Source organism: Fusarium verticillioides, chromosome 3, assembly GCF_000149555.1.
Source record: "Fusarium verticillioides 7600 chromosome 3, whole genome shotgun sequence".
NCBI classification, from domain to species: Eukaryota; Fungi; Ascomycota; class Sordariomycetes; order Hypocreales; family Nectriaceae; genus Fusarium; species Fusarium verticillioides.
Window position 1 is genome coordinate 2,971,658 of NC_031677.1, and position 16,359 is coordinate 2,988,016.

General features: G+C 48.3%; 5 protein-coding genes across 6 annotated transcripts; 3 read left to right on the forward strand and 2 right to left on the reverse strand.

Moving 5' to 3' along the window:
- Positions 1-56: 56 nt before the first annotated feature.
- On the reverse strand, positions 57-2,707 carry FVEG_05229 (hypothetical protein). Of its 2 annotated transcripts, XM_018893356.1 has the most exons (5): positions 2,106-2,707; positions 1,898-2,041; positions 1,490-1,835; positions 872-1,434; positions 57-817 (listed from the first exon to the last, which is right to left on the reverse strand). In XM_018893356.1, exons 1-5 carry the CDS (start codon positions 2,161-2,163, stop codon positions 660-662), a joined length of 1,269 nt encoding a protein of 422 aa, XP_018750201.1. In that variant the 5' UTR covers positions 2,164-2,707; the 3' UTR covers positions 57-659. The 2 variants fall into 2 exon arrangements, with proteins under 2 accessions (XP_018750201.1, XP_018750202.1); XM_018893357.1 differs by having other exon boundaries at positions 1,490-2,041.
- A 48-nt stretch (positions 2,708-2,755) lies between these two features.
- Positions 2,756-4,589, forward strand: FVEG_05230 (ribosomal protein L37ae). Its single transcript, XM_018893358.1, has 4 exons — positions 2,756-2,998; positions 3,054-3,071; positions 3,345-3,509; positions 3,570-4,589. Exons 1-4 carry the CDS (start codon positions 2,967-2,969, stop codon positions 3,631-3,633), a joined length of 279 nt encoding a protein of 92 aa, XP_018750203.1. The 5' UTR covers positions 2,756-2,966; the 3' UTR covers positions 3,634-4,589.
- A 1,108-nt stretch (positions 4,590-5,697) lies between these two features.
- Positions 5,698-8,539, forward strand: FVEG_05231 (hypothetical protein). The gene is made up of 2 exons (XM_018893359.1): positions 5,698-6,415; positions 6,480-8,539. Exons 1-2 carry the CDS (start codon positions 6,070-6,072, stop codon positions 8,153-8,155), a joined length of 2,022 nt encoding a protein of 673 aa, XP_018750204.1. The 5' UTR covers positions 5,698-6,069; the 3' UTR covers positions 8,156-8,539.
- A 393-nt stretch (positions 8,540-8,932) lies between these two features.
- On the forward strand, positions 8,933-10,491 carry FVEG_05232 (hypothetical protein). Its single transcript, XM_018893360.1, has 3 exons — positions 8,933-9,137; positions 9,241-9,917; positions 9,968-10,491. The coding sequence occupies exons 1-3, from the start codon at positions 9,089-9,091 to the stop codon at positions 10,259-10,261; spliced, it is 1,020 nt and encodes a 339-aa protein (XP_018750205.1). The 5' UTR covers positions 8,933-9,088; the 3' UTR covers positions 10,262-10,491.
- Positions 10,436-14,641, reverse strand: FVEG_05233 (structural maintenance-chromosome 3 (chondroitin sulfate proteoglycan 6)). The gene is made up of 4 exons (XM_018893361.1): positions 14,418-14,641; positions 11,523-14,346; positions 11,036-11,471; positions 10,436-10,987 (listed from the first exon to the last, which is right to left on the reverse strand). Exons 1-4 carry the CDS (start codon positions 14,453-14,455, stop codon positions 10,689-10,691), a joined length of 3,597 nt encoding a protein of 1,198 aa, XP_018750206.1. The 5' UTR covers positions 14,456-14,641; the 3' UTR covers positions 10,436-10,688.
- Positions 14,642-16,359: the final 1,718 nt, after the last annotated feature.

Below are 16,359 nucleotides of genomic sequence, written 5' to 3' on the forward strand. Positions count from 1 at the left end.
CTTAGGTACTCCGCAAGTACCTACCTAATGATCCACCATGCTTGAAAGCTTTTTGTGGGGCATCTCGCATTTCTCTTTTCAGCATACTACTAACTTTACATATTTTTCTTATCTTGATATAAGATGAGCTTTTGGACGTCAAAAGACTCGAGACTGGCTGTGTACAAGAGCAGGAAAGCTGCTTCAAGAACTCCCTAACGTTATACTAAGAAATTCTTAATCTACGAATGTGTTTTTGTCGCCTCAGATCGAGTTCCCAAAGTTTCTTCGATCATTGTCTATAAGAGGAAGACTTCATGCCATTTTGACGGCACAAATATCAGTGACAAAGAAGCCAATAGTACACTAAGCTTGGCAAATTACCAAAAACGGTTTTCTGAGAATAAAAGAGGTTCGAATTTCGATATAATGAAGCCTCTGCCACTGAATACCACTGAATGCCTAATCGAGAGCAAGCCTAGCTAGGCCAAGGTAGTGTATGAAGGGCCAGCGACGTAAGAGTATGAAACTGCCGGTTGGCAACATATTTATCTAGGAGATGATACTCATTATTGGTATGGGGTCAACTGATCTTTGTCTGTGCGAAGGTGATGTAGCCCTGTTGTGACATTGCTTTCCCATCATGTGCAAACGCCTTGTTTTTACGTTGCTAATCAGGTTCAAGCATCAATAATCCTGACGTCTGTCCTGAAACCAGACTTGTCCAAGCGGTCAACTAAGCCTTGACCTAGGCACGCTGGTGTATAAGATCCGCCATCGAGCTCAATTTCGTCTTCAAGAATTGTTGCGGCAATCTCGGCAAGGAGCATTCCTGTCACTATGGGCACAACTGTCAGTAAGAGTTTATGACCTTTCGGTATTTTAAACTTACAGAAGTACATGCCACCATGATACCACATACGGCAGAGAGCTGCTTTGCCTGCGGCCTTCTCCGAATCAGGATATGCGATGCCGCGATACTCAATTTCATCTTTGTCCGTGTCCTCACGTTTAGCACCTTCCCCGGGCTGACATACACGCTTCTTGAGAAAGTTCCTCAACGGTGCAACTGATACGAGTAGGACCCCGCCGACAATAAGAAGCCAATGAATAAAGATCCCATGGAGCCAGTTGCGGGCTTTCATGTGTTCTACCCAAACGAAATTGGGGCCATAAAACTCATCTTTGCGGGAGGGCGTACTGGAGAGAAGACCCCAAGTACGTTCAACAACTGCAACATCAGTTGAATTCGTGACCGCCGTGGTCTGGAGCCCAAGATTTGGTACGGTCCGAACGCCAAAAATCATTTGGAGAATTGAGCTCTTGGGCCGTGTTGGATCTTTATGTTTGACAGGTGACTGGGCATACGGGCTACTAGCCTCCTTGATCTCCTGAAGCGAGAAGACATCCCAGATACTCAAGGCCGTAGCGAGTGTGCCACCGGATGGTGCCGAGCTATGGCTCAGTTAGTTGTTTGAACTATGCCTTCTTGTTGAAGAGCTGTACTCACTTGATTTTGTGGAGAGAAACCACCACATCTCTTGTCTGAGAGCCTAGATTGGTACGAATAGCCTTGGCCATGGTCCATGTGATGAGATCAGCGGGAGCGGACTCAATTCCAGCTTGTGGAATCAAGATAGCACCTGTCTGTTTGGCAGTTGCTTCATATTTCTTAATCATCTTATGAACCCAAGCAGCTTCACCGGTGACATCTACGTAGTGGGTTCCGGCCTTGGCACAAGCCTTATAAGCATGTTCACCGTACAAGCTATATGGTCCAATGGTGGTTAGAATAATACACGTCTTCTTTGCTAGAACACTCAAGTCGGAGTCGACCAGGTCTACGACCTCAATGGCTAATTTTAATCATCAGCCTGTAGACTATAAAGGATCAACAAGGAATGATGTTGGGCGGTACCTGGTGGCAGTCGATCAGAGTTGAGCTTCTGACACTCTTCAACCACAGCCGTTAACTTGCCATTGTTTCGGCCAGCCACCGCCCATTTTAGGTCAGTTGCAAGATGCATCGAGATATATTCAGCCGTTAATTTTCCTGTGTAACCTTGGATACAGTCAGAATTCGGCCATAGCCTTACTCAATGGCCCAACTGGAGATAAGAACTCACCAGTTGCCCCAAGGACAACGATGTCGTATTGGCGGCCATGGTCCTTAACAAGGGGCATTTTCAATCGGCAATTGAAAGATTCGAGAAAGAATTAAGTGAAACTTGATATCAAGGTCGATTGAAAATAGATAAGAAACAAAATTTTATATAGTCAATGTGAGTCGATAAAGACGAGGTGCTGTGGAGGGTTGCGTTCGAGACGGTCAAGTTGGGGTTACTGTCTTTGGTATCATGATGCCGAGGGACGATCAGTTTGGTGGCGCCCAGTGATCAGGCACCCTTGTAGGTACTCAGAGCGTTCATTCCGCTCCTAACATTAGGATCTTTAGCTCGATAAGGTGGCACTCATCAACAAGCTTGGTCTTGAACGAATGAGATTTGATGATGTCTTCACATGGGCTAAGTCGACGTGAGAGAATTTGAACTTGAGCGAGGGAGCGTAGCAAAAGAGCTTCACTCCTTTGTTGGAGCATATGCTCCTCAAGTTAACTCACAAGGAATTTTATAGAAAGTTTGTTTACACCCCGAGAATTGAAGGCCCTAGGCTTCTAATAATACCCTAGTAGGTACAGTAGTAGGTAGGCCTTCACATAGAACTTAAAGAGATCACGAGTCATGTTCGAACCATTTCTCAGTCTCGCGGGATCGAAGCACGTGAGTCCAGGTTTCTCTTCGCCGAGGTTCTTCCGATCGAGCATCGAAAAAATTCAAGAAAGTGGGACCCACTCGCTTCCTGAATGGGCTTGCCCTAAGGACCACAAGTTTTCCTCTGCAACATTCAGTATCAGCCTCCAACAGTCGAGCAACATTCACCTCCGCCGTCTTTATTACTTCCAAGACGTCCGACACATATCCTTCAAGATGACCAAGCGAACAAAGAAGGTCGGTGTTACGTATGTATTATCCTTCTGCTCAGCATCAGAGCGACGATAGCTAACAAGTTCGCAGCGGTAAATACGGTACCCGGTAAGTTTCACGACGAAAATCCCATACCCGAAGCATGTCGACACCGATTCCCTTCCTCGCATCCGTAACGACTCCTCCGCTGCCTGTGGCTCTCTTTATGGTCCAGACAACTGTTTCAGAGGCAGGTGGTGGATTTGGTTCGCACAAGCTAGCCCACAGATACAGACAGAAAGTTCCACGAGTAGACCAAGGGCGGCACGAGGCAGGATGGGACCTTAGATATGCAGTGACTGGGTATATTGATACGACCGATACTAACATCATGGTCTTTAGTTACGGTGCTTCCCTGCGAAAGCAGGTCAAGAAGATGGAAGTTACCCAGCACGCCAAGTACACCTGCACTTTCTGCGGAAAGGTCACCGTCAAGCGACAGGCTACCGGCATCTGGGATTGCAAGTCTTGCAAGCGCACCGTTGCTGGTGGTGCTTACACCGTTGCGTTCGTACTCCCAACTCTATCGAGTGATGCATGTCAGGATGGACCACTAACCAGGAATAGCACACCTGCTGCCGCCGCCATGCGATCGACTCTGCGACGTCTCCGAGAGATTGCTGAGGTTTAAGGATGGACTCTAGCGGAAGAAGAAAACGGCTTTGCTTTTCGGTATGGTGTACGGGGGATATGGATTTCGTGCCTACACTACGAGTTGACGATCTGGACGTCAACACCCGATATTCGATCACATAGAAGCCGATCGATTAGCAATGAACAAAAAAGAATTGCAGGCTTCAGACCCATTCAACAACTCTCCCGCCCCGTGCAATTATAAATTAACAGAACTATTGTCATCTTTCAGTCATCGCAGGATTCTACTGTCGCCAGGAACTGGACCGGTCGATACGAACAGGTCCTATGCCAACACGCTGATGTTCTTCTTGGCCAGCCCTCAAGTGTCTAAGTCATGAGCTCCATGTCAGGACCCTATCTTACGCCGCAGCAGGTCCTTCGTCACTCTCGACTGTGTACAGTGGGGCTCACGAGTGTGGTAGAATATTCTCTCTGAAGTAATCAGAGCCGATTTCGACAACATTTATGCCCGATCCGAATTATCTCGAAGGATATGAGCTGCGAGGTCTCTTCCCGCCTCGGATCAACCTAGTTATTTAAACCCCCTTAAACCTCGTACGACCTTGATTGGGCCCATTCTTTTCTGTAGTATGAACTTCTCAACTCTCAACAGGACATGGTTGGCAAAAGACACATGTTGCGGGCAAATATGATTCACGCGGTTTTCGACGATAAACCACGTCTGGGTAATACACTGGGACATTTTCGAAGCAGCTTAGCAAAACGTTTTGTGGGGTGCAGTATGATAAGTGGAAGTCGTAAATACTCAACATGGACAGTATGTAACCACGAGATCTGACGGTCAAGTTTGGCTTGTGAGATGGGTTCTGACTTCGTAGGTTATGGCAAGTTTGCATCATAGCTTTCTAGGCTTCTCTATTGCACTAAATTTGGGTGCCTGCCGTACCAGTGATGGTCTCCAGTTGTGACTCAGGATACTGTCATCCTCGACAATGTCTATGTGTATGTATCTTTCGCTCATTAAATGTGTTGTGTTGTTGTGCAGTCACTCGTGAATCTCCCTGGTCTACCTCTAAAGCACTAGGTAGGTATTCTGTATCTACCCGCGTGCCAGCAGGCACGGCAAGTTCTCCCCTGGTAGGTCTGCATCGAACAGTTTGGCTCCTTCCTGAGATTCGTTCTCTCTCGATAAAGTTCAGCTTCTACGGGATACATCGTCGACAAATTCACGTCAGTTCTTCCACTCTTAATATATTGACTCAAGCTCCGTTGTATCTTGGCAGGCGTTCAAAATCAACTTCAAGCAGAGGCACAGTGTCCCTCGGTTGTTATACTTAGCTGCAATAAAGCACTTCTTGCTCTTTTTTTTATTATAAGGAGGGGAAAAAACATTTATGAGCTGCCTCCTTCAACATGAATTTTTTAAAATAATGTATCTGATAGAGGATGCTGGCCGGCTACCTATGGTCTTGTGCATACCTTCCTTACCTACCCCTGTCCCAAATAAGTAGAACTATTAACTGGTATCTACCCTAGGGGAGGAAAGAAAACTCAGGACCTTGACCCTAAGTGATAAAAGTCTTTAGGTAAATTTAGCCTAAGCTTAGGGGACTCTTTACTTACTTTATTTTAACACCCTATATCAAGGTTCGGTGTTTTCCTGCCCCCCGAGGCTACTAACTTAGGCCATGCGCCCTCAGTCGGTCTCGCCAGCTTGTAGTAAGAAAGACACCATTTGCTGCCCCGAATGACCAAGGACGGACGTTATCGAGTCCGGGACTCGGGAAACAGGTGAGGGGAAGTCGAAGATTAGAAGGCGTGATGTTCTTCTACACAACACGGGAATAGGATAAAAAGGCCTTCACAGAAAGTACTAAGAATTGTCTACCTACCTTACCTACTCCCTGATAAACCTTGTGCGTTCTACCGCGCCTGTGTTCAAAATGGCTACCTTGAGGCACGGTACCGGTAATCAAGCCTGACGCGAACAAGAGTCATCCGTCATCAGGGTCTCCCCACCGTGCATTTGTTTTGCTCTGCATGCACATAACATAACATTAATTTCTTCCAGGCGTGGCGCTGATCCAGGACGGGGGAGCGCTCATTGGCCCTGATCACTTCCCTGCCAGGCTCCTAGGATCCTTGAAAACAGCCATTCCACTACAGCTGGATCTCTTTCTCTTATTTTCCTCTGCCTTTGCCTACAGGGCTCCTGTCCACTAATGCATCACCATTCGGGTGTCAACCTAAGCCAGCCTGCTAAGTTACGGACGGTACTTTGCCCCCCCCAAAAACGAGCCATCCCGCCTAATCGATCACGACGGGACATCTCCATCCACCCATCCCATCCCATTCCCTTTTACCACCATCACCGCCTGCTCGAATCGACGGCACGAATCGACTTTAATTCACTCGATCTTATTTTACATGTTTTCATCAAGATACGATCTGTGTTATCAATTTCGACATCATGTCTGAAGCGGAGCAGTGCATTATATGCCTGGATCCTCTGCCACGTCCCGCGGCTGCCCTCCAAGCTCCAGCTGCCCTCACTGTAGCTGCGAGTGATGCTGCTGGTGGTGTTTCTGGCGGCGAGCCCGCATCCGCACCCGAGTCCGCGCCTGTTCCTACCACAACCTCCACAGCCTCAGATGTTCTTGAGAACGACTCCAATTATCTGAACATAGTTGCATCACTTGACGGGTGTAATCACATTATTCATGATGCATGTATTCGTTCCTGGGCGCAAAAGACAAACACATGTCCCATTTGTCGTAATCCCTTCCATTCAGTTCGAGTGTACAACGGGGTCGATGGTATGTTGGAAGCTTATTCTTCTACTTCACATGTGTCCATTTACTAACCCTTCCCTTTGTGCAGGTACCGCCATTTCGAAATACGATGTCCAGGATAAAAAACAGGTTGCTGAATTCGATGTAAGACAGTGGCTTGGCGAAAACCCCGAAGACGAAGAGGAGGAAGAGCAAGGCAACCCATGTCCCATTTGCAACTCTTCAGAGAGGGAGGATGTTCTTCTCCTATGCGACAGCTGCGATGCAGCCTACCATACGCATTGTATTGGTCTTGAGGCCATTCCAGACGGTGATTGGTATTGTATGGAGTGCTCTCACCTTTTTCAGCTGGTGGAAGAGCCAAGGACCACTGAATCTGGCGAACAATCTCCTCGTCCATCATACGTGCGACGTCCGAACCCCCGAAACGTTCGTGGTTACCATGTACGAACTCGAGCACGATTAAGGCGAGCCCGTCGGCAAGCTAGAAATGTTGAGTGGCAAGGCGCCTGGGGTCAGTTTTCTGGGCGGTTCTACGAGATGAGCGACTTGGATTTGGACAACCACGATGATGAAGATGAGGAATTAGAGCAATACAGGAGATTCCAGGAACTTGGGCGACGCGAACTCGAACGCTGGCAGCAAAGAATGGATATTGCCCGCCGCCTGGGCGCTCGTGACGTATTTATAAACAACATACCTTCTGCTATCAGCGAACGGCTTCAGTCAGCACCAGAGCCAGTACAAGAAACGGCCGACGAAAGACGAGCTTGGGGCGCTTTGGAACGTGCTCGTGAAACGGATGAACCCAGCACCACTTCTCGCAAGCGCAAAGCACGGTCTGTGACTGCTTCTCCACGCGAACCCGTTCAAGAACCCGAAAGGAAACTTAAGCGCCCTCGAACACGTCGCTTGCCCACCCAGAATGGTGAAGGTTCAAGCTCTGTATCTTCTCCAGCGCCGGCTGGACCCTCATCAACACGACCTGTTCCCAATGGATCGTCATCCAGAAATGGTAATGTCGACCATAGCAGTATCGATCCTCCCTTGGTTTCCTCACTACTGAAAGAACTCGAGCCTAGTATCATGTCTGAGGACGAGACAATGACTACCAATGGATGGCGGCATGCACCAGAGGCTTCATCCCCAGCCCTCTCACCGGCGATATCTCCGTCCCCATCAAATTACAGTAGCCCACGGGCTCTTTCACTTACCCCTCCTCCTATGCCAAACTTTAACGGCCGACCAACTTCACCAACGCTCTCGCTCAGCAGTACTATTCAACCTCGTTACGCCCCCGCGAATTATTCACCGACTCGTTCAAATCGTGACCACAGCGACTCAGAGACACGTCCAACAAGACCCCATTCAAACTATTCCCCGACTCATACAAGCAATGAACAGTCCGATTCAGAGACACGCTTGGTGAAGGTCCCAGAGAGCCGACCGTTAGAACTACGACAACCACGCCCACGCCGTCCATCTGAGGTACCAGCTCAAAAAGAGGACCAACCGTCAGCAGACTCCAATATCACCCAGGAAGATAAGATCAGCATAAATGAGATCGTCAAGGGCGCATTACGACCACACTGGCGGTCTAGAAAACTAACGACGGAACAATACTCAGTTATTAACAGAGATATTTCAAGAAAGCTTTATGACGAGGTGAAAGGCGCGGCGTCATTGAGCGATGAAGCCCGACGGCAATGGGAAAACAGAGCAACTAAGGAGGTTGCTCAAGCAGTTGCAGAATTGTCTGCTTAGCTTAATGATAAAATGAATCAAGGCGGGAACCAAGAGTTAAGCAGGCGTTCAGGCATCATCAAGGAGATCCATGTGGTTTGATACCCAGCATCTTTCGAAAGGCGGGCATGATTCATTGCATTTTGATAGCGTGGTGTCACAACGGAGTTGAGATCGGGTATCAACGCGAGTTCGATATGTGTACAGATATTATTCAAGGTAGTTTGGGTCATGTTTGCATATGCCTCTTTTGTCACTAGGTAGTCTCATGTTCCAATACGACCTTCTCATTGGCGTATGCCACTTGTTTTTTTGTCAGTGTCATCAACATTGTTCACCTTTAGCTGACAGCGTGATCGGCTTGGATACAAAGCCTACCACATGTGCGGCCTTTGTTTCTAACGGCATAATTACAAGTGCTTGGCACGACTCCGTTAGTAGGAGTGGTATTGTTATCGGCTATCAAATCATATTGATATGGCACGAAATGTCAGCAGTATCTATCTAACAGAACCCGGTAGGATAAAGAATTTTTCTTGCAGGCCCCGCTAGCGAAAAAGACTGCGGATTTCTTCTCGGCACACGTAAATGATCGAGACGTTCTGGAGGTGGAAACAGGTCTTGACGATAAGGAAATGGTGCCTTGAGAGGAAAAGAAAGAAGAAGAGGAGCCAGATGCTGGGAAATTTATTTTAATGATACATGTCTTGTTGCCTCAGGCGCTAATAATCCATTGACTCCCGTCTGCCCGGGGCCCTCCACTATGCCTACTAGGTACCTAAGTACTCAGGTAGGTAAGGTACCTTAGGTAGGTCGGGCCTGTCGCTCCGCGGTACGTACCATCCAGGGCCCAGGCGAAAAGTTCGTGAAGTCGCTGTTGAATATCCCCATCCAGCTTCGATCACCGAGTCGCAACGTTCGGGAGTCACAACCCACGGAGCGAAGACAGACAGCATGACAGCTTCAAGCCGGGGTTCGAAGGCCGCTCAGGCTGTGCTATCTAGTGAGTCCATACAATTCCCTCCTTTTGTCCTGCTCTATGCTCAACAATTGATCGTCTTAAAAACCCACTCCAAGGCTCATGTAACTAACAGGAAACATCTCAGCTTCTCCTAATCTGTGCGCGCGATGTGCTTCCTCTTCTTCTATGTCTAGATACCCAGCACGGCTCTACTCATCTCTCGCCGCAGCCGTAGCGAAAACCCCCACCGATACCTCTACTCCTACACCCACTAGCTCTCCGTCGCCCTACGACGTCCGCTCTGGTGTTATTCTCACGCGACCACCTCTGGTGACACGGAAACTCCATCCTTTTGAAAATGCATTCTTTTTCTACCAGAAACGCCTGGAAGAACGTCTCAACACCCCTTTTATCACGGGTATTTACTTCAAACCTGATACGGCTCGCCGTCTAGACTGGAACATCAAGGTCCAAGAGCGCAAGGGCACCGTGGCCAAGGAGCTGGGTGTCTACAATGGAAAGAGCTCCAAGGCGTGGGACGACGAACTTAAGGTTGGCGATGAGCTTAGCAACCAGGAGACTATTGTCAAGTCCTTACTCAGGGATGCTGAGGCACGTGTCAGTGATGATGCTGAGATTATTGCTCCTGAGGATGTCATCCCTGTTGAGCCTCCTGCGGATCGTGTGACTGAAGCAGATCGCAAGGGTGATGTTCAAAGACTGGATCGCCAACTCGATCGAACCCTGTATCTTGTGGTCAAGGGTAAAGACGGCTGGGGCTTCCCCGCTGATGTGATCCCTAAGGATGAAAATCTTCATGAGGTAAGCCATGTTCGCATAGGGTTGTTGGATAGTGCTAAATATTCCAATAGTCCGCCAAGCGAGTCCTCGACCAGGCTGCTGGCGTCAACATGAACACATGGATTGTCAGCCGCGTACCAGTTGCCCATGTCGTCTCACGACCCAAGACGACTGCCGACGGCGTCGTCGAGAAGAAGGGTGAGAAGACTTTCTTCATCAAGGGCAGGATAATGGCTGGTCAGGCTGATCTTAAGGACAACCCCTATGGCTACACCGAGTTTAAGTGGCTGACTCGTGAGGAGCTGGAAAAGGAGTTGCCAAAGGATTACTGGAAGGGCGTACGAAACATGATGACTGATCGGTAACCGGTAGAGGTTGGGTAGAAATGGCAGTGACGATGCTGCGTGTATAATTATCATGTATACTTGCTGTACAGAAGAATCAATATGTCAAAACATGTCACTTGGGTTTATTCCTGCATATTTGTCCTAGGCTGCGACAATCTCGTGCCCAGCCAGGATACCATAAGAGTAGGTAAAGAGCGATACATAGTATTCATGAAGTCACTGAAAATGTTCATATGGGTATTCTGGGACTCAAGAAGTTTAGTCGTCTCGTTGAGATTGGTAAAGGCTTCACGCCTAATTTCTTTCCATCTAACAACAGCCCAGAAAGTCTCAGCTTCATCGTAATCGCATAAGGAATAAGTCTTAAGCCGCCCAACGCCATTCCGTCGTCCCCAGGCATAGTCTTCACAAGCCCCTTTGATTACAGTTCCCCATTTGCATCCTGTCAAGTAGGCTTCGCTTGACCCTCTACGAACTCAAGAGCCTGCTCCGTACTGACACAGTCGATTGAACTTGTCTTGTTACGGAACGTCACACCATAACATCTGTCGGCGACATGCACAATCTCGGGTCGGAATGTGGTGCAAATGAATTGAGTACCAATTTCGTTAGAGATGGACTCGAGGAGGGCCGCGACAGCTGTACGATATTGGGCATCCAGATTGGCATCCACCTCGTCAAAAATTACCATGGGACTGCTCTCAGTAGCCTGGAGGGCGAATATAAGGCAAAGGGCACATAAACCTGCTTCTGTTAATGACTGAACACAGCAAAGGGAATGATATGACTTACTCTTCTGTCCACCACTGAGTTGCTGGATCTTCTGCTGCTCATCGAGGTGTTTTGAGTTGAATGACACACTGATGCCAACGCCAGTGTAGTTTTCAACACCGCGTACCTCTCCGTCTGATTCGTCGACGGGTTCTTGACGACGATCCGCCCGTCGTTGGATGAGGAGGCGGCCATGGCCCGCAGGCACCAACTTGCCAAAGATAGTTGTGAATTCTTTGGAAACCTGTTTAAAAGTCCGCTCAATTGCCTCGTCCTTTCGGCGGTCGAGATGCTCAACTAGTTCCTCAATTGACTCCTGAGAATCATCCAACTCTTTACGACGTTTCATCAGCTGATCTTGTTGAGTTGTGAAGTTGTTGTACTGTTCGAAGGCTTTCTTGTTCACGTGCTTGTATTTCTTCAATGCTTCATTCACTTTCTTGATCTTGGTTGAGACCTGCCAACACGTTAGTCAGTTCTGATTGGGGTAGATCGGTACATGACTTACCTGATTAGGGTCCATGTTTTCATACTTGTCGAAGGCTTCTTCGGGAAGCACACCTAGGTCGCGAATAGTCTGTGCACATTCGGCTGCTTGTGTTGACATAACGGCTTTCTTTCGCAGACTCCTGTCCATCTTCTTCTGCTGTCTCTCGATCCTCGCGGATATCTCATTCTGTGCTTGCTCTAGTTGAGCCTTCTCATTTGCCAGTTCTTCGAGCCGCGCTTGTGTATTATCCATTTTGGTTTCAAGTTCCTCGAGGCTTGCCTCAACAGCTTTCTGTGCTTTTTGCGCCTTCTTGAGTTCCCTTTGGGCATCTTTCAGCCCGCCACCCGAGGATCCAGTCGAGTCTTCAAAAGCCTGGCTATTGAGTTGGTCAAGCTTCATCTGCAGGTTTTGGCGAAGGTCCACTTCGAGAAGTTGCTTTTGCCTTTCCAGATCACGCCGGGCTCGGCTGAGTTCATTCCACTGCTTTTGTAGCTCCTGTGTGCTTGTCCCGAGTTCCTCCAGCTGGCGTTCTTCAGCGGCGGTCAGGGTTTTCTTAAAGTCAGATCCAAGTTCGGCCTCATGTGCTGCAAGATCCTCCAAAAAGCTGTTCATGTTCTTCTCGACTGCATCTCGTCGTTTCTTGGCGGCCTCGAGGTGACTCTGTTCTTTGTTCAGATGCTTTGACTTATTAAACAGTTCATGATTCAATGGCTCAACCCCATCAACAGCCTGTCGTAGTCTTTCGTTGGCCTTTTGCAGGTCTGACATCGCAGCTGTGATCTCTTGATCCTTGCGTTCTGTCTGTTTTCGGATATCACGAGATAGCGCCAACAACCTTTCGTATTCATCCCTCCATTTATTCACAGCTTGCACGGCGTGTAAGCGCGACTTTCGGGGGTCGATGTACCCACCTGTCATGGCACCCCTCTTGTTGGTTGTGTCACCTTCTGGAGTGATGCCGTCGACGCCGTGGCTTCTTGCATATTGGCTTGCTACTGTAAGGTTTGGACATACGACAGCTTTTCCAAAGACCTGCTGGAACGCCTTCTCGTATTCTTCGTTATAGTTGATCTTGCTTAGGAGAGGTACGGCATCATTAGATCTGGGAAGCTTGATTTGTCGGGGCCGTAATTGGGCGAGAGGCATAAATGTAACTCGGCCCCCCTGTTGTCTGTATAGGGTGTCTGCGAGATAAGTGGCTGTATCTGCGTTGTTAACGACATAGTGAAACAGACTTGCGCCGGCAATCTGCTCGACGGGAAGTCTGTAAGCGTCACTAACTTCAAGCAGCTCAGCCAATGTCCCATATGCTCCTGGAATATCTCGCTCTTGCTTCAATTGTCGGATCGTCGCCAGACCACGTGCAGTCGATCCATCCATTGCATGAGCCAACTCACGTTCAGCTGTCTCCTTCTCCTGCCGAGCATTGGCTATCACTGAGTTGAGTTTGTCATCCTCACGACGAATAAGCTTTCGTTCATCGTTGAGCTTGTCTATGATGTCGCGGGCCTTGGCAACCTCCTCTTCGAGTGATATTCTCTCGTCGGGGAAATTGGCCAAACGGTTCCGTAAGTCAGCAACGTCTTGCTCTGCCTGTGCTATATATTTCTGGACCCTTTCAACTTCTTCGTCTGCATCAATCTTGTTGGCTTTTTGGGTGCTTATGTTGAGTTCGAGTTCTTGTATCTCTTTCCGTAACCATGCGTCGCGCTCAGACTTGTTTCTGAACTGGGAACCTCGGCCTTGTTTGGCGAACAAGCGATTACGCGTAGACTCAGCATGATCAAGTTGTCGTCGGATTTCGTCTTCCTCCTGCTTTTTTTGGTTATAGGCCGGATTGATGGTTGAAAGCTGCTGCTCCTTGGAAGCGATCTCATTTTGAACGGACTCAAGTTCAGCTGCATGTTGTGCTCGGGCTTGTTCCTGAGCAGATTGGCCTTCTCTCAGGTTCTTAACCTTCATCTCAGCCTTGGCCAAGGCTTTCGCGCCGTCGCGACGATCTTCCTCGACTTGTCGCTTTTCGATCTGTAGAAGCTCCATTTCTCTCTGCAACTTGTGTATTTCTGAATCAAGCCTTGATATCGCCTTCTCGCCCTCGGCATACTCCGTTCGGCTGGTATCAGAACTGTCAATTCCGTCTTGCCGGGCGTTATCAAGCTCGTCCAGACTTGCTTGAATCCCGAGCTGGATATTGTGGTAGTAGGCATATTCAAGGCATCGTCTCTCTCTGTCCTTGTCCTGAAACGCTCTGAGTTCTTCTTTTTCTTCTTCGAGTTCGCTAAGCCTTTCCTTGATGTATTCCAGCAGTTCATCGATTTTTTCTCTCTTGTTGTTGGTCTCGTTCATGATCTTGAGTGACTCTGCGCGACGCGTTTCGTACACATGTGTTCCCGCTACTTCTTTTAATAAGTTCAGCCTGTCGGACTCTTTCATGTTGGTCAAGGCGGTGACTCGTCCCTGAGGTACGATGTAGTAGGGGTTTGATCGTGAAAATCCGGCCGCTTCAAGCAGATTCATGACATCGGCTTTAGTGACAACCTTTCGATCAACAGAGTATTCGTCCTTCTTCAGTCCGATTGTGCGGCGTAGAATAACCTCTTTGTTGCCAGTTGGAAATCGGTCATCGCTGTTGTCGAATATGATCTCCACGTAAGCCGACATGACGGCTGAGCCTGAGCCCTCGTGGAGAAGGCCTTGCCGCTCCTCGCGACTCATTTGTGTATACGCATCGCTCAAAACGAAGCGAATAGCGGCGAAAAAGTTACTTTTTCCGGAGCCATTGCGACCGACAATCACATTGGTCTTTGGGGAGAACGGTTCGATTACAGTCTGATCCTTGTAGCTATGGCAGTATTAGCAATGAACCGGACTGTTAGGTGAACGCGAGGGTGGCAGTGATGCCAATGCACATACCTTTTAAAGCCCTGGATGATTATTTGCTTGATGTACATGTTTAACTGCGCGGACGCTCCTGCGCGACATGCGAAAGGTCAAGACGGCTTTATTGCAAAAGACTGTCCAGTCTTGACAAAGTATGCGATCGGTGTGGTTGCGTGCCACTTTGATGCGATTTGACGCGTCGTTGTAATCTAGACCGCGATCAAAGTGGTTGGCATTGGCGCGTCGTTAAGCTGGAGCGCGGTTTCTGCCTGGCTTCCCAGGCAACACTTCCTTTCTGTTCTGCGTTCGGAGGTCTGTGCTGTCTGATAAGCTCAGTACCAAATGTGCCTGACCAGGTTGGTTTTACCTGTCTTCTTCGTTTTGGTCATCTGCTCAAGGCATCCTTGTCAGCGATCTGTATTATTTTGTGACCATCGATGTGGAAAATGATAACTTAGTACCTTACCTGCGGAGTAATTACCTCGGATATAAGTATATAACCTAGATAACTAAGCTACAGCAACTAAGAGTATATTTGACTATGTACAATGTTAGTAGCGGCCCAGGCTCCAGGCTTCAGGATCTCAGTGCAGCCAATTTAACCCATATTTCTCTACTTCCGCAATTAGTAGAGGTTACTAACGGCTTGGCTTGTCCAGGCTAGATTTTATAATAACTCACTGAGCCATGATATTACCATGTACACTCTATGAGTAAGCTTGAAGTGTAATTATTATATGAATCATTAGCATAACAAGTTTTGTCTATGCCAGCTTCGAGAGAGTACTGCATTCAGATTCGGCTTCATTTATCATATAGGGTAAGTGCAATGCGGTTTTCAATATTGGGCCAACTTTTTTTTCTCCCGAAAAGATAGCCCCGGATTAATTATTAAACCGCAGGATTGACCTTCTTCTCAATGTCATACTCTACTCCGTACACATGTCTGCAAAGGATCGCCATGAGGCTGGTGTTGTCTTATTGTGCTTAGCACGGATGGGCCACACCTTAAGTGGGCCAGCCAGTCGAGATGGGCTCTAAGTGGGTGCACTGGGCTGAAGTTGGCCAAAGGCATCAAGAGACAAGAAAAAGAGCAGGGGCCCAATGATGACGCTAGCAGGCAAGAGGGAAATTAAGCGAGCGCAACGAAAGAAACCGTTGGCCGTGCTCCTCAAAGCCGCGCCGCGTGTATAAAAATACAAGCACTCACTTATAGAAGACCCGGCCTGCCCTCCACCCCGATTTTCCCAGCTGGCCACCCGGAACCACAGCAGCAGCTTGCGCAAGCGGTAACAGCAACCAAGGAAAGGCACCACTCCTGCCTACTCGGGCAATCGCAAACTTCCAGTACGACAACAAATTCAAGCTGCACCCACTTTAATTTTCAATCATCCCTTAACCCCGGCTGATTTCCCCTATTGATTGCCGTTATATACAGCGAGCGGACACTTGGCCATCCAATCCAATACAAGTCACATAGAACTTACACCAACAACCCCAGCCTTTCCAAGCGCCTGCAGCCCGGCCAACCAGAGCCATTTGAAGACTTAAAACTGCCGACCATCGTCACGACTGATCGGCTACGTCTCATTGCAGCATATTCCTCTGCATAACATCACCACATCCACTCTAATCTGACTTTTAAATGCCGATGCTGCATGCAGTGTAGACAGGGGATTGGGATACCTTAACTACCTTAGCAGTTCGTTTTGGCCGGGACCTTCGGCAGGCAACAACTGGTGTTGACAGCTTTGCTGAGGTTTACAAACTGAATCAAGGTGGTGCGCTTTGGCTCTTAAGGCTTGACGCCGAATTACCCTTTTACGACCAATTCAATCGGTAAGTGGTCCGATGCCCTCACTTTTAAAATTTCCCTTCTTCGATCGTTATCCATTCTTTTCGTCCTACTATGGTATATATTATGATACCTTGCTATATCCCCAACACTGCGTCATGCACAGTTGATTTCCCTCAC

Coding starts and splice junctions, on each gene's coding strand:
- FVEG_05229 (XM_018893356.1), bottom strand. CDS start 2,163: ATGCCCCTTGTTAAGGACCATGGCCGCCAATACGACATCGTTGTCCTT. Junction 2,042..2,105: donor CGTTGTCCTTGGGGCAACTG/GTGAGTTCTTAT, acceptor ACTGTATCCAAG/GTTACACAGGAAAATTAACG. Junction 818..871: donor TCATGGTGGCATGTACTTCT/GTAAGTTTAAAA, acceptor TTGTGCCCATAG/TGACAGGAATGCTCCTTGCC.
- FVEG_05230 (XM_018893358.1), top strand. CDS start 2,967: ATGACCAAGCGAACAAAGAAGGTCGGTGTTAC. Junction 3,510..3,569: donor GGTGGTGCTTACACCGTTGC/GTTCGTACTCCC, acceptor AACCAGGAATAG/CACACCTGCTGCCGCCGCCA.
- FVEG_05231 (XM_018893359.1), top strand. CDS start 6,070: ATGTCTGAAGCGGAGCAGTGCATTATATGCCTGGATCCTCTGCCACGT. Junction 6,416..6,479: donor AGTGTACAACGGGGTCGATG/GTATGTTGGAAG, acceptor CCCTTTGTGCAG/GTACCGCCATTTCGAAATAC.
- FVEG_05232 (XM_018893360.1), top strand. CDS start 9,089: ATGACAGCTTCAAGCCGGGGTTCGAAGGCCGCTCAGGCTGTGCTATCT. Junction 9,138..9,240: donor CGCTCAGGCTGTGCTATCTA/GTGAGTCCATAC, acceptor GAAACATCTCAG/CTTCTCCTAATCTGTGCGCG. Junction 9,918..9,967: donor AGGATGAAAATCTTCATGAG/GTAAGCCATGTT, acceptor ATATTCCAATAG/TCCGCCAAGCGAGTCCTCGA.
- FVEG_05233 (XM_018893361.1), bottom strand. CDS start 14,455: ATGTACATCAAGCAAATAATCATCCAGGGCTTTAAAAG. Junction 14,347..14,417: donor ATCATCCAGGGCTTTAAAAG/GTATGTGCATTG, acceptor ATACTGCCATAG/CTACAAGGATCAGACTGTAA. Junction 11,472..11,522: donor AAAACATGGACCCTAATCAG/GTAAGTCATGTA, acceptor ACGTGTTGGCAG/GTCTCAACCAAGATCAAGAA.